Raw genomic sequence first — 17,033 nt, 5'->3', positions numbered from 1 at the left:
TCGTATCGAAAATATCTATATGAAAGAATTTCATATCGTTATCGTATCGAAAGTTTCGATATATCGAATTTCGATATATCGAACTTTCGATATGGATAATATCAATATCGTTATCATATCGATATTTCGATATATCGAATTTCGGTACGATATATCGAAATATCGATATCGTATCGAATACCTGTATATCGAAAATTATAATTTCAAATATGTTTCGATATATACGATATATTCGAATATTCCATATAAAACGATATATCGAAAATATCGATATATATCGTATATTCGATATAAAACGATATATCGCGATATACGAAAATTCATATCGTTATCGTATCGAAAACTTACGATACGGTATCGTTTCGTATCGAAAAGTACGATATATCAAAAATCCGATAATTTTTCGATATTTTCAATACGATACGAGCGATATATCATTTTTTCGATATTTTTTCCCAGCCCTACTCGAGATTGGAAAATTGCAAACCAAAAAATCAGTAGTGGTGGCAACGAACAAGGCGGGAGGGTGCACAAGCAACAAGTCGACGGACTATGAATTGGGGTGATACTTGTTGATTTCCGCTGCAAAGATCATTCGGATGTGATTTTGTTGCTACGGGGAACATGGAGCAAGCGGGTTTTTTTTTTATTCTATACTACACTTAACATTCCTCAAGTGTACTGGATTTTTTTATTCCGCCTTTGAGAGAGACGCATGACCCTCATGCGTCTCCTTTTAATGAAACGCATGACGGAGATGCGTCTTTCATAGAGACGCATGAGGAACATGCGTCGTTAAATTTTTAATTTTTTTTCTTTATTTTTTTTAAAGACGCATAAGCTTCATGCGTCTTTAACTTTTTTATTTTTATTTTTTATTTTTTTATTTTATTTTTATTTTTCTCCATTTTAGCCATTTCCTTCACATGTATATCCATTTTCCTCGAGAAACGTACAGAAAAAACCAAGAGCGTTTCTTCCTTGTCATCTTTCCTCCAAAAACATGGCTTTGAAGAGGACAGACGCATAACTTAACTTAAAACTTTAAAAGCATAACAAATCTAACCAATAAATGTTAGGTAGATGCAGTTTTGACAAATTTACCCAATTTTGAAGGTGATTGGTTAACTCACATTTCCAAAAGCCATGCTTTTGGAGGAAAGATGACAAGGAAGAAATGCTCTTTGTTTTTTTTTCTGTACGTTTCTCGAGGAAAATGGATATACATGTGAAGGAAAATGGCTAAAATGGGGAAAAATAAAAATAAAATAAAATAAAATAAAATAAATAAAAATAAAAAATAAAAAAGTGAAAGACGCATGACGCTTATGCGTCTTTGCCTGTGACGCATGATGCTTATGTGTCTTTAAAAAAAATTAAAGAAAAAAAATTAAAAATTTAACGACGCATGTCCCTCATGCGTCTCTATGAAAGACGCATCTCTGTTATGGGTTTCATTAAAAGGAGACGCATGAGGGTCATGCGTCTCTCCCAAAGGCGGAATAAAAAAAAGTCCAGTACACTTGAGGAATGTTAAGTGTAGTATATAGAATAAAAAAAAGAAAAAACCATGGAGCAAGCCATAAGGCGTGATGGAGATCGTTGAGGGCAAATCGCAGTTGGTGAGTAAGAATATTACGATTTTCCCGGTTGAAGACATTCAATTGGTTAGAGTTTCACCGTTGGGATTTAGAGAATTAGGGATTCCTCCCCACAACGGAAGAGAAAACGTTGGTGGTCTACTGTGTTTTTCTACTATGGTGTATACACAAAAACACGAGAAAATCGGGTTTATAGGGCAGTTGGCCTTTAAAATAACGTAAATGTACTCATTTTCTTATCTCTTCCATATATGGAGAAAACGCCACCCACATTGGCGTGTTTTTAAGTGAAAACGCCACCCTCATTGGCGTTTTACAATTAAGAACCGTATGTGTCGTCGTATTTCATGTAAGTGTGGGTACGTTAAAAAACGCCGACGGGGTTGGCGTGTTACCAATAAAACGCCACTGCCGACTGCGTGTTTTATGCCTAAAAACACCACAGATGTTGGCGTTTTCACATCTAAAGACGCCTATGGAGTTGGCGTCTCAACCACAAACACGCCTACCCCATCGGCGTGTTTGACTTCTTAAAAACGCTAACCTCGTTGGCGTGTTTGTTAAAAACGCCAACCATGTTGGCGAGTCAATACAGAACCTTGCTCTCAGAATCCGAAAAAAAATGGCCAAAATATACTAACTGTAACACGCCAATGTAACTAGCGTCTTTCTTAAAAACGCCAACTTGTTGGCGTTTTTGTTAAAAACGCCAACCATGTTGGCGAGTCAATACAGAACCTTGCTCTCAGAATCCGAAAAAAATTGGCCAAAATATACCAACTGTAACACGCCAATGTAACTGGCATCTTTCTTAAAAACGCCAGTGGAACTGGCGTCTTTCTTAAAAACGCCAACCATGTTGGCGGGTCAATACAGAACGTTGCTCGCAGCATCCGAAAAAATTGACCAAAATATACCCAACTGTAACACGCCAATGTAACTGGCGTTTTTGGTCAGACTGGTTGCATGAAATTGTATGCTTCTGTTTTTTCATCCAATTATCGTATCGTACTAATTACCCTGCTTATTCAGACTGTTGCAATCATTCCCACATCAAAAATATAAATAAATATAAAAAGAGGATGTATCAAATTACCAATATAAAGAGTTCAACTCAATGAAAAAACATGAATATCAATTGCATCATCAAATACAAATAGTTGGGGTTTAGTTTATTCGTCTCGCCGTTTCTGCATAAACAGGCCACGTATCCCCTTCCCAATTCTGGATGTAGATCTAGGGATCCTAGAGGGAGGGGTATCTTGAACAACAACGTTCTCTAGATCCACCCCAAAAAAATCATCTCGCACAGACGACCGTGGTGGAGAAGCGTGGACATCATTGAGGCCAATATCTTCTCATGTACCACCGGTGTGGCTGACAGAATGACGGTCTCGAATTGCAGATCTTGGTGGAGGTGGATCCACAAAATCGTCATCGGAGTCATATACGAACTGAGATGACGACTCTCCGCAGGCAATTTTCTTCTTGGTTCGTCGTTTTCCCTTTTGCCTCACGGGTACGTCCATGTCCATTGCAGAGCGTTGGGAAGGAAGGTAGTCCATCAGCTCAGCCTCCCCGGATATCTGCAATCCATCGTTAACCATCCTCGAAATGGTTTCCAAAGCCGGATGTTCTGTCATATCTTGGCCACTTAGAAAGTGGCGTTTGTTGTGAAGCGTCTCCACCTACAATTTTCAAAGTTAATTACGTATCATAATATGAATTTAAATAATTAATAGTTTTTGCAATTTACCGCAAAGTTATGAGAAGATGCCGTTTCGTGGAAGCCCTCTTCAGGATGCACGCCGGGTTTGGTTAAATACACCACAGTTATTTGGCGAAACCAATTCATATATTCATCGGTTGCAACAGGCTCCATAGTGTACTCCACATCAGTCCACACCAAGTCGTGCCTATTGTCCCACTCCTGTATATGATGGGCGTGCCACTCAGCCCAATTCCGGCCAGATTTTCCACGGCGATCCTGTTTCGTAAAATCAGAACCGTGGAACCGGTACGGTTGGACAATCCCAAATTGTCGCAACACTTGTTGTGGCAGGTGTGGCTCAACCAGATTCCAACAAATAAGAGTTGTTATCGACGTCCATATAGGACGACCGACAACACAACATTATGGCAAGTTCCGCTGGAGATAAGGCCTCCAAATAAACTACATGTGAAACAAATTTATTCAAAATAATTGCAAAAAAAACAACAAACAAAAAACAATTTATAGGTATATGAATTACCTCGTTGGCGTGCATCATAGAAAACTGATCTCGGAAATTTTCAATACAATGCCCGGGTGCTTTTACATATGACGCCGGTCCGCCGGACCATTCTATCTAAAAAATTTAAATTATGAGCGAATAACATGGAAATTGATGAACATTAAGCTTAAAAACTGAATTAGAGAACAACTTACGCGCTTGCACATTGTGCGTAGTCTATAAGCACGGGATTTAGCATCCTCGGTCTAATATTTGGGATTCTCTCCCAAGCCCACAGCTGTAACAAAGTTAAAGCTCCCCCGACATCGGTCATCTTAGCAACGGCAGCTTCACACAAATTGTGGTACAAGCAAGCAAGCGTCGCACCACCCCAGCTATAGGTAGAACATCGTTCTACATCCATGAAATAAGCATACTACCCAATTTTTAAGCTAGAACAACATTAGGGTTTAGGTTTTTAATCAACAATAACGTCATACAAACAATCCAATATGCACAATATTTCAACTCAATTCACAACCCATTACAAACCCTATCCAACAATTACTCTAATAATGTAAAAGATAAGCATACTAACTGGAAAAATATACGAATTTGGGGAAAACTAGCACCGATTGATGAATGGAGGGCGAAATCACGGAGAGGAGGGCGAATTCGCGACGAGAGGCACTGCTTTGGATAAAATCGTGAAGTGTGTGGTGTGAGTTTTTCGCGATTTAGTGGAGGAGAGGCTGCTATATCAGTCTGTATAAACACGCCACTCGTGTTGGCGTTTTTCTATTATAACACGCCAACCGTGATGGCGTCTTTACCTAAAGACGCAATTCCCTTAGGCGTTTCTAATTTTCTAAACACGCCAATCCTTAAGGCGTTTTTTAATTATACACGCCAACCCAGTTGGCGTGTTCTAACTTAACTGTATTTGGAGAAAATACGAGTAAAATACGAGGACATTATAAAACACCAACTATGCTGGCGTCTTTACTTATAGACACACCTACACAGATGGCGTTTTTCCCACTTATGGAAGAGATAACAAAATGAGTACATTTACGTTATTTTAAAGACAAAGTAGCCTATAAACCCGATTTTCTCCAAAAACACGCATTTAGCACTTGTTTTTGTAAGTTTTTTTTTTCTTTCAAATTATGAGAAGAAATTATTTATATTAAATGGTTTGTCTTTTATTATTATCATTATTATTGCTTAAATTATTTAGTACTTAATCCATTTCACCAACATTGATACGCACACCGACCACTACTAAAATTCACTTACGCGCCACTTCGTATTAGCGAAAAAAAAATTAAATTCATAATTTATCAACGAATTAACAAACCAAATTCGACCAAGCTTTTCGCCATTTTAGTGACATTTATTTTCTGTTTTATACTATATTTTACCACGGTTGAATATGGAGTATTTATTTAGTTTAAACACCAGACTCATTAACTGCTAAATGCTGAGGAGTCAAATTGCAAAATCACTGAAAAACATTAAACCCTTTCTGAAAATCTCCTCTTCTCTAAAACCCTACTCCCACCGGCCGGAGATGAGCATGAATTCCGTCGAAGAATCTCAAGTTGGGATTCTCTGCTACATTTCTCAACTTCCCGGCTTCCGAGGAATTCTCAAGCAGAGGTTTCTTCCTTTTTCTAATTTTTTTATTACGCTGCAAATGCACTTAAACATCATCACATTGCATGTTTACATCGCAATCGGTAAATCAGGAGCTCACTAGCACCAGTTATTGGGATGGATATTGATTATAGTTATGCCATTGATTATTGTGATTCTTCACTGTTACAGTCCCATTTGAATCAGTGTTATAGAGAATATAATGTAATATATATGACGGATCCATATGTATATGGCATAGTGATATGATTTACTCATTTCGTCCTTGTTTACTGTGATCGATAAAGGTAGATTATCAGAAGTCAATTAACTAGATCGTTTAAATCTGGGTTGGAATGACTGGATGGATGATATGTACCCACTTAAAAGAGATGGGATATGATCCACCATTTCCTCATTGACACATTAGGAGTAAACATGGGATGGATTACTTGATTTTATCATATCAAACCTTGTATATCTACTAAACTGTCCACCATCCTAAGTGTAAACCAGGCCCTTGATTCTTATTGTAGTCTGTAGATGAGATAGTTTGAGCAGTTGCTGAGGGTGGATTGACAATTATTCCCTACCAGAGAGGCTTATCATGTATAAATACGTGGACCTTCTGCATAATGTGTCTTGTACAGTTGTACTCCAATCAGCAATACCTGCTATTGTTGAATCGTGGTTTGATTGCAGAGCTACAAATAGAAAGAAACTTTGCATTTACAATTATGAAATAAAACCGAATGTCATCACCTTTTCATTATGCATCTTTAAAGTAAGTGGATTCACTTGAATTTTATGCAATTGTTTGCAGAAACTGGTATAACTGTGTAACTTTTTTACTCCTTTTCAGATATTCAGATTTTATTGTAAATGAAGTGGGTTTGGATGGAAATGTTGTTCATTTAACTACACTGGACTCTCCGTTGGAGGTGTGCACTTAAGTCTTAGTTATTCATGAGAAATAATACATGAAAGAATATGCAGTGTACTAACTTACAATTTCATCTGATAGATTGCAGTGGAAAAGAAAGTAGAAGTAGCTGATTTACAGGATAGAGATTATACCAATGAGATAGAATCGTTCAGAGTTCTTGCTGGTGATTCTGATGTTGAGAAACTGAAAAAACTCATTGATCAAGTTGTTTCAGGAGTAATTAATGATGATGAATCTATTGTTCTTTGTCCGATCTCTGACAAATCTCATCGAACTGTAATGCTGACTTTTGTACATCTGAAGTTTGATGTGTCATTCTTTTTTGTTTATTGAAACACTATTTTTTTTTCAGGCTGTTCATAACTTCTTCAAGGAGAGAATGAAATTCCTTGTTACTGACACAGTGGATGGGCCTGATTCTTCATCGAAGTGTATTCGTGTGCGAATGAATTCAGGAAGTAATAATGGCAGGGGAAGGAACTCCAGGAAAAGAAAAAATCGAGATGATAAACCATATGATTCTAGAGGCTCTGATAGTAGTTGGCCAGAAAACCTTGGCAAGTTTCTTAGGTGATGCCTCTTCTATCCATTTTATTTAACCTTTTTAATGTGTATAGTACATTGAAGTATGACTGACTAAAAATGTCTGATCTTGCTTTTGTATCTCCAAAATCCTTCATAAAACTGGACAATTGACTTTAGAAAAGAAAATATTATATGGAACTTATGTGATTAAAGAACGATAACAATATGTCAACTAAATGTTGAAGTTTCATGAGGGAGCGTGACACTTGAGAACCATTTTGACAGTAGTAATTATTCTGGGTCTATGAGTTCGATTAATAGGGAAATGCTGAGTACCATCGTTCAAGGTGTAAATGATAGTATATCCTTTCACCCTAAAAGGATTAAGATGTAGATTTATTTTCTCTCAGATCCACTTATAAGCCCCTGATTCTGAAGCATGTTAGCTAATAAACGAATTTATGTTCAGCTTAAGATCTCAGATCCCTACGTGTTCCCTGTACTCTGTAGCTGAAGAGAATGTTACTTAGTTATTTTGGAGTTTGGACTAATATATGTCATCTAATTTAACAAGGTTAAATTGTCGTTGCATTCGCCTTTTTAGAGCTCTACCAGCTTCTGTTAGCTGGTTGGTATCAACATTGTAGTGGTACAGGTGTACTTATTTTATATATTTGCAATTAATCTTTGTTTTTTTTGTGGCAACGGATGAAACTTATTGTTTAGGATTCAGTGTATATACAAACAAGTGGCCAATGTCCATTTCTTTTAGTGAGTTTGTACTTCTGATAGTTTGATGAAAGTAAGCTATTTATCAAAAAGCATTGTTTCCCCTAAAAGTTGTAGCTCCTTGTTAGTCATGTAATTATAGAAATTGTTATTACATTCACAGGTTTCATCTTTACAAGGAGAACAAGGATACACAAGAAGCCCTTGGGCTCCTTGCTAAGATGCTTGGCACTAAGGTACTTCAGATATTTGCTGTAGGTACTTCAGATATTTGCTTCATTCACTGCTTAGTATGGATATTATTCATCATTAGATTGATGCAACATCTGTTCCATGATCCATCTATTTAATTTTCTCTTACATTGTTTGCTTCCTGTGATGTATAACCTGAAATTATTATGTCTTCCAATTCCTGTTTGGCAGCCCAGGTCCTTTGGTTTTTCTGGCACAAAGGATAAACGTGCAGTAACCACTCAGAGGGTATTTTCATTTATTTTTTTCTACTCAATATAAATTCTTCAGACTTTGTTATATTGATACTCCTTCTCCCTATCTCAACCTAAAAAAACAAACAAACCAACAAACATTTGAAATTGAATCCAGGTTGCTAGTGATGGAATTACTACAGTTTGAGTTTTTAGTTTCAGCAAATCTTTTTCCCTTGGTTTTTTGGTATGATGATTTGTAATAACTGATCTCACCGGTAATTGTCAATTTTATTGTCACTCTGTCCAACTCCTCAATAATTTCGAATCTATTGTGAGAAATTACAGAATACAATAATTTTATGAATTGATCAAAATTCAAACAAAAAATTCAGATTTCTGAAGATGATAGTGGATTTGGAGAATTGGAGTGGCTTAACATTTTCTTTTTCAGTTAGCCATGTTAAGGTCCAAAATGTTTATATACACCATACTCTGTCTATGCTTTGATTTGTTTTTGCACTTAGGTTACCATTTTCAAGCAGCGGGCAAGTAAGTTAGCTGCACTTAATGAGAAATTGATTGGTATTAAAGTTGGAAACTTCTGGTAAGTGCTTGACTTGCAATGGAATGTGTATTATTATTTCATACCATTATGATTCTTTTTTTTTGTTTATAGCCATGTTAATGAAGGACTTGTTCTCGGGCAACTCCAAGGAAATAGATTTACAGTTACATTAAGGTGATCGTCTTGTTAGACATGAAAATGTAAATATACTGATTGTGTTATAAAATATGCGGATATGCATAATGAATTTACATTTCAATTTTTTCCACTTTCCGTTTGTGCAGAAGAATCAGTGCTGAGAATGAAGATATTATTAGAGCAGCTGCTACTTCTTTAGGGGAGAATGGATTTATCAACTATTTTGGTTTGCAGGTTATTTAATGGATCCAAGTATTCTCTCCTACTTTTAGTTTAATTCTGTGCATATTGTTAATTTTTTTTTATTACAGATCTGAGAGCAGTTTTAGGCCCCATAGCCATAATAGCATATGGGATATCACTCACGTTTTGACAAATCCTACAAAGGAGAAACTTCAGCTACTACTTTAAATTTTAACTTATTACATCCAACCTTCTAGCTACCCCTGTCCATACTGTTGGTGAAGAATATATGCTCTGTCTAAGGATTCATGTTCCTAATTCTCATCAGCTTAGATACGCTGATTTGAACCAACCAATGCATATCAATGTAGGTGACTGACAAAACCCACTCTGGAGTCTGGATTCTCAGGAGCTACCGGAAACTTGTGTGTGCCTGTTATGATAGTTCACATGTGCAATACAAAATAATCTATTTATCTGCTTCACTGTTCCCTACTCTCTTAATATGATAATATCAAAGTCTCTCCTATTTACTTTGTGGGCCTGAAGGATATCCCACTTTGATGCATGAATTCCTTAAGCAAGCCTTTTCCTTACCTGAAAAAAAGCCCATAAAGGACATTATTATCAGTTAAGTGATAATGTGATATTAGCTTCTCTTGACCCTTGAGATCTCAAATATGCCTGCTTATATCTATGACTTAAGCTATCAACTTTTTACCATGGATGGTGTTTCTGCTACATGAAGTTGAAAACTGTTTTTCTGCATTAATTGTCAATTGTGTTTGGTGTTTACAGCGCTTTGGAAGCAGTTCTATAGCAACACATCTCATTGGAGCCGCATTACTGCGAGGGGAATGGAAAGCTGCTGTAAGCATGGTTTTGGAGCCGCGAGAAGGAGATATCCTTTTGCATTGCTGTCCACTTATTTACATATTCCTGGAAAAGAATGTCCTGGTCAAATTGTTGCATGTTGCTTCTTGACTGAGATATTTGATCACAGAAGGATGCCACAAGACAGATAAGAGAATATTACAAGGAGAGTGGTGACATTGAGGGTACTTTAAGGCAGTTACCACGATATCTTGTTGCAGAACGTGCTATTGTAAGTTCTATATTGTGCATCTGACACCCTATTATTGCAATGTCATCCAACTATGTTGACATTTAAATGCCGCCTCCTGAATCAGCAAAAAAGGCAATTAACTTTTTTCTACAGAGCAAATGGGAATTAAAAGCACCAAGCTTGATGACTTATTAAGGTAAATGAAATGATACCTGGGAATACCTGGAAGCTTTAAGACTAGCATTAGACACCTCTGCGGTCCTGCCGGATCTTCTAAGAACCCTGGCTGATTAGGCTTGCTTATTAACTTGTTCTCACTGATTAGAAGCTTTACAGAAAATTCTTGTCTCATGCCCACTTATTGTCAGCTAAAGAACATTCACAGTGCCCCTAAAGGCTTTGGAACTTGGAAGGTGGATCTAGAAGGTTTATTCAGTTTTATATGTTGCATCTTGTTTCTTAATGCAATTGTTACCGTAGAATGGATATTGGTGAAAACTGAAAAGTTTTGTTTTTCTGAGGTGGATTATTGACTAAAAACGCACCAGATTTATCTGTATGCTTTAAATGAGGTATAGAATGAATAACCTGGGACGAAGTAGCACTTATATGAGGTTCAGGATGGTCTCTGCAACAACATTACAACCTCAAAATACCGTCTTATTAGTATATACTTTAAGGGGTTCATGACCTACAAAACCCTCATATCTTTGATATCCTGAAACATCTATACTCGTTACTGATGCTGTACGACTCATGTTATCTTCATTCATATGGCTCCTCAGATTGAGCATGCCTTTTGATCGCAACATTTTATTTGGCTGACTTCACATCAAAGTGCTTTGTATGTTCTCATGTCACGTATATGTATAAAATTGTTCAAGCAACTATGGATAAGCCATTTTAGGTAAATTTCAGGTAGCGTAGGCTTAAAGCTACAATGTAAGCTTATGTCTGAAGCAACAGTTTTAAGCTTTAAGTCGTTGTATTAACTTATTAGCCATCTAATGCTATTCTGCTTATGCTTTTCAAACTATCTTGTTCATCTCTATGACTTGACTGAATCATACTTATACGCTTTGAGTCTATCTGTTGATCGTGACAAACTACATTTCCTTGATATTTAGCTGCAATGCTTCCAAAAGTGTCCTGGGAATTACTTACAAGCTTTGTTGGCAATACCTAGGACATTGAGAATGATGTAAGTTTTTTCACTGCCTTCATGTTGTTTATTGCTATCAGCATTCATCTTTGCACTCTATGGGTTTATAAATATTGATTTTGCTTGCTTTTAAGGTACTTAGTTGTGTTAGCTAGGGTCAGCAGTAGATTATTTAGATAGAAACCATATGCAATGGTGTAAAGAGTACCTTATGAGCTTTTGGTTTGCAGATAAAAAGTTTGAGACTCACAGCATCAATTACTCTAAAAAACTGATTAATGTACAAAATTTCAACTCCTAACATAGGAAGCATGGAGGCGAACATGAAATACGTGGACCCGGGGGCATTGTCACGCTTCATAGCTCCTAACTATCACTTCAGATGATTAAAAAAAAGGTTAATCATGTATTGTGTCACCTACTTTTCGTGTTTCCTAAAAATGGGTTCCAACTGCAAATTTTCTCTTCAATTACGCCAAATTTATGAGAAGTTTGATTTATGCCCTGCTTGACATAATCCGCAACTGGATTCTTACTTCTTAGGTGGATTTTTTTTATAATTATATATTATGTCCCCAACTTTCACGTTTTCGTTAAAAACCCTCAATTTGAGAAATGTTTGATTTATGTTTCACTAGGGATATTTCCTGAAAAAGACTATAATTTGGGTGCACAAAACATGAGTAACCCTAGAAAACAAATCCACATGAATTAAACTACTCCTGTAATCCACATAAGAATCTGCCATATTTACTCATCGTACCATCGCCGAATCATGTCAAGTTAGACACAACTCAATCTTTTCGCTTAGTTGGGGATTTTTTTCTTGAAACGCTAGTAGTTGGGGACACTAAACAAAGGTAGCCCTTAAATGAATTCTAAAAATGATTGAGTTGCAGTGCTCATCTTACCATCGCCGAATCATGTCAAGTTTGGCCAATTGTCAATTCTGCTAATGAATTGTCAATGGAAGTAATGTTGAAGTGCTAAATGTTGATGAATTGATGTCTCTTTTATTTTGATGTTTGTGTTAAGCTGTTGTAAGAAAATTGATGGTACATACTTGTTGACTTGTTCACATATTGTTGTGTTAAATCGTTTTTGTAGTTGAATCCCATTCTTTCCATTTAGTGACGTGTGTACTGTTTTTCAACTTCCAGGTTTGTGCATAGTTATCAGAGCTATTTATGGAACCATGCAGCTAGTATGAGAGTTCAAAACTATGGTATGCAGGCTTTAGAGTTTTCGGTTATCTCTTTCTGTAAGGTGATTTAGTAGACCCATCAACATAGCACTATTAATTAGGATTAAGAAAAAACTATACAAATTTGTGAAATTAATGGATCCAAGTTATTATTTAACTTAGCATAAAACAAAACTTAACAGCCATCTCCTTACTCAAAACAAGGAATCTTGGGGATTACAATATAATCAAGCAACAGAAAATGTAAGTTAGGAATTTTAAGAGAAAATATAAGTTGATGACATTTGCTGGGAAATAGGGACACTAGTCACACAACATGATGAACCCAGATTTTTAATCCTAATCTACTATATCATCTAGTTAGATCAATTATAAAACTACGTTATAACACTAAAATTATATTGTAGTGCAATATTGTAATTGATTCAATAAATAAAAAAAAGGTGTACAAAATTAAATTTATTTCAAACCTAAATTAGTAGTTGTGTAATCTTTAATTCTACTATTTGATTCTTCTCTTCACACTTGATCTTTCAGCAATCTTTGAAGTCTTGTGTCTTGTACATGATCATGAATCTTCATTACAACAATTTTGGGGCTTGATTATAATTTTACTTGCTGGGGAGACGAGTATACCTGATATTAATTTCATGGTTCTTCTATGGCATATAAAACAAATGCAGGGTTCAAGCAGGTTGTATTGGGTGATTTAGTATACTGCAAAGAAGAAGATAATGACAAAGAAACATTAACATCTCCTTTGGAGTGTGAAGATGAAGCTGGCGATGATGATACACACATTGATTGCAATCTTGAGGACATACCAGTGGCTGATCTTTCTGAAGTAAAAAATGCATCTGTTAAGGTATTGTTCTGCAAGTCTTTCTATGCTAGATTTAATGAGTATTTTAAACTGAAATCAATGAACATGACTTCGCATACGTGTAATCTGTTGAAAACTAATTCTCATCTGATTTTGGTATGTTCAGCCGAATTGGGTCCTTGTTACCTATTACACTCTAACCTCGTCTCATTTGAAGCTTATTCCTATTGAAGATTTTAAGTTTTGGACTAGAAATACGGGGTTTGAGAAAATAACAGGGAAACTGTGTTAGGCTCTTAGTTAGTAAATCACTCAAATTAGTGTTCATAATTTCCTTCATTATAGTATAATTAGGCACATTAAATATTTAGTTCAACTCATGTTTGCTTATACTATGAGTCTGGCTAATATAATAGATAGGAACAGTGCAACTTTTTGTTCCGTCTTTCAAATATTTTAGATTTCTCAAACTTCCTGCTATATTTTGAAAAAAAGTAAATATTCACATCCTTCCCAAAATAACATGGGCTAAAACTAAAAAATACTGAAGTATGTATAGGGCGCAATAAGTCTTTTTTTTTTTTATGTCATTCAGTAGAGAATGTGTATCACTTCCTTCTTATGTACAGGTTATAAGTGAGGAGGATATTGCTGCTGAGAAGTATTCTATTGAAGATATTGTCCTTCCTTTACCAGGGTAAAGTTTGGCCAGCTTAGACCTAGAAATCTTTGATGATCTCTTCTCAATCACCTAAAATCTCCCAATTCAAGGGGGCTGATATATATGGCCGCTTATGCTTCTATAATGCATTCAACAGGTCAAGGGTGTCTTATCCATCAAATGAAATTGGAAAAATCTATAATGACTTGGCAAAAAAGGTAAAGTTTTTTACTCTTTATCCTGCCAATTGAATTCACTTGGATTACAAGTGAGAGGCGTGTATAGATGGAACTATGTAGGTTTCTTCATTACTACTTGGAACTGTATAGTTAGGGTATAAGGTAGTATTCTGAGAGTAAGTATATAGTTACGATAAAAAATTCATAGATAAGACACTATGCATGAGACAAGCTATGAAAAGGATAATTATCTTCACTTAAATCTAAAAACAACAATTACTATGTTTTGTTCCTATGTAAATAAGTTTATAGAAATATAAAATTAAACTTAAACAGTTTTAGGTTTTTGTCACTTTTGTTAAAGATATGGGAATATATTTTATTGTTATATGTATTTTGGCACATCATGCTAGATAGTAGTATGATTTAATTTGTTATTCAATTAGATGTGCACTGTATGCTTAAGTATTTTAATTTCCATTTTTACAACCAACTGATTTTTCTTTTGATATGCCATATGTAAGTGTAACAATCTGCCTTATAAAAATTAAAGGTGTATAGCATGAGGCAATACTAGTTTATAATAACTCTCTCGTATGCATTATAAATTTCAATATGCTTGCCTATCAGGATGGTATCAGCTTGACGGAGAGTGCACATAATTCAAAGTGAGTTATTCACATGATTTTTGAGCATGGAATCTCATGAGTGTGTGTGGGTTCTGCAACCTATACCCACCAAACACATATTTCAACTTTTCGGTAGTACCTTTTTTTTTCTTGATTTTTAGATGGCTTTCAAGGATTACTTTCACCAGTCTACATTGCTTGCTGCGTGTTTAGGGAATTTTCATTAACCAATATGACTGGAGCATATAGGCGGGTGTTTCAAAAGCCCAAGGATTTTGAGTGGTATTCTTGACTCTCGTCTGTACTCCTTTTGTAGACCTGATGGTCTTCTCTAATTTTTAAATTTTATTGTTCTTGCTCTGTAGGGAATTGCTCAAATACACAGATCCAAATTTACCACTGGCAGAGACAGATATGGACGTTATTGCCAAGTCACGTGCATCCAGGATTGTCAGAGATTCGGATGAAAAGGAAAATCCTCATGGTTGCAGACCAGAGGCAGAAAATTGCAACAATGAGACCAATATATCAGCAAATGTAAAAGATGATACACAAACTGAGACCTCTGAGTCACAGGAAAGCCAGACTGCCCTCAAGTTGGGGTTTACCCTCCCAGCTTCATGTTATGCAACTATGGCCATAAGGGAGCTGCTGAAGACATCAACCTCGGTATGTATCTAAGATTGTATTCGCTCATCACCATGCCAATTATTTGTCGAGTCTACATCCGTGCAATGCAAATCATGCTCAGTATCAGAAACAAAAATGTCTCATTCATTCATCCAACTGATTATACCTCTAGACCATGTTGCATAGATAAATCATAAAATGCATTCCCTCGTTGCAGGTTGCATTTCACAGGGCGCTGAACTAAACCATTCACGTCCGAAGCCAATTCATTCCCTTCTTGATGGAGTCCCTGGCTTAAGATATGTTCACTCTACTTGCTTTTAATTTATGTTGTATGAATCAGGAATGCCAAATTTTGAATTGTTTTACTTTCTGTCAACCTCATTACTGGACATCAAAATGATGAACAAAACTCACAACCAACTGATTCCATTATGATTCTGCCCCTATCAAATGGAATGAAGAATATGGTTTGGTACAAAGGTTTCATCATTTTGAATGTGTTACATTTTGTTGCTTCATGAATTATTTTTTTATGCATCACTGATTGTTTAATGCATCACCGCAGAAACTAATAATAGCTGGTCTATTTCTGTACTAGGTTTACCTAATTTTTTTAACGCAGAGTTTACCCAATTTAGTAAATCACTCAAATCGAGGTTCATAATTTGTTTCATCATGGTTAGCTTAATTTTTTTTTTCAAACTTCTTGTTTTCTTCTGGAGAAATGATGTCTCACTTTTTATTTTATGTTTTTCTTAATTGGTTTCATATAAACGTACATTTATAAAATTTTTGTATGCTATATCATTTTCATTGAGATTAGTCCCCACACTACGTTTGCATCAGAATACAGTCCTTACATGTTCATTAATGAGTATTGAATTTTCACACTTTTATAAGTAATCAACATTTTGTCTACTGTGATCTCATCTTGATTCTTGTTGTGAGTAAAAAAGTAAACAAATTTGTTTACAAGTATTATAAGTATCATGTTTGGCAGGGAATATAACTCATCTAGGTATGGAATTCTATGAACAAAAATGTCAGTTTTATTCATACAATTTCATCCATAGATGAGTCATCTACTCTACCAAACATGCGTTATGGATCCATGTAAATAATTTTCTTCTCTTAAAGAAAATTGTTATCCTATGTCATTTGATCACTAAACTAAAATATTTTTATGAAATTCATTTAATTAACACGCATTGCATTACATCTGTATCAAAATGCGTAGAATACATTGTTATTTGCTCGTATCAATATTGAGCATTGGTATTTATCAAAGTACTCTATTTGACATCATGTACTACTAATTATATTTGTTTTCTCAAATTAAGTAACTTATACGTTCGTTAATTTACTTGTCCACAAGATTTTCGTTAAGAAATTTAGAAATATACGTATTTTCAATCAAAATATACATTTTTTGAATTTTGAAAATGGATTCCGTGGAAGCTCATAAATTCTCGTTAGGGTGGGGTCTATATGTATGGGAACAGCCGCACGTGCACCTCTCTATCAAAATTAATTCATAAATAGTTCGAATTGCATGAATAATATAGCATTAATTGATATTGCCTGCTCTAAAATGAAATACCTAAGGTCATCCGCAACGATATTTCTTATCCGTCTCTTAACCGTCTTATCTCTTCACTATTCATAGGCCTCATTGTACTTTTTACCAAATCTCTTAATTAAAAGACAGTA

At 35.5% G+C, this 17,033-nt stretch overlaps 1 protein-coding gene across 2 annotated transcripts; it reads left to right on the top strand.

Moving 5' to 3' along the window:
- The first annotated feature begins 5,286 nt into the window (after positions 1–5,286).
- Positions 5,287–15,802, top strand: LOC121804373 (multisubstrate pseudouridine synthase 7-like). 2 transcript variants are annotated; one of them, XM_042203881.1, is made up of 20 exons: positions 5,287–5,476; positions 6,315–6,393; positions 6,477–6,674; positions 6,751–6,968; positions 7,816–7,888; positions 8,076–8,132; positions 8,605–8,684; positions 8,757–8,819; positions 8,930–9,017; positions 9,765–9,867; positions 9,968–10,071; positions 11,160–11,233; positions 12,355–12,419; positions 13,082–13,263; positions 13,851–13,918; positions 14,040–14,100; positions 14,692–14,729; positions 14,904–14,972; positions 15,056–15,359; positions 15,538–15,802. In XM_042203881.1, exons 1-20 carry the CDS (start codon positions 5,295–5,297, stop codon positions 15,562–15,564), a joined length of 2,133 nt encoding a protein of 710 aa, XP_042059815.1. In that variant the 5' UTR covers positions 5,287–5,294; the 3' UTR covers positions 15,565–15,802. The 2 variants fall into 2 exon arrangements, 1 of the variants encoding a protein (XP_042059815.1); XR_006051132.1 differs by lacking the exon at positions 15,538–15,802 and having other exon boundaries at positions 14,692–14,822; positions 15,056–15,127.
- The last annotated feature ends 1,231 nt before the right edge of the window (positions 15,803–17,033 follow it).

The sequence above is a fragment of the Salvia splendens genome, chromosome 5 (assembly GCF_004379255.2).
Source record: "Salvia splendens isolate huo1 chromosome 5, SspV2, whole genome shotgun sequence".
NCBI lineage: Eukaryota > Viridiplantae > Streptophyta > Magnoliopsida > Lamiales > Lamiaceae > Salvia > Salvia splendens.
The sequence above is the reverse complement of the archived record's forward strand: the minus strand, read 5'-3'. Positions and strand labels throughout refer to the sequence as shown.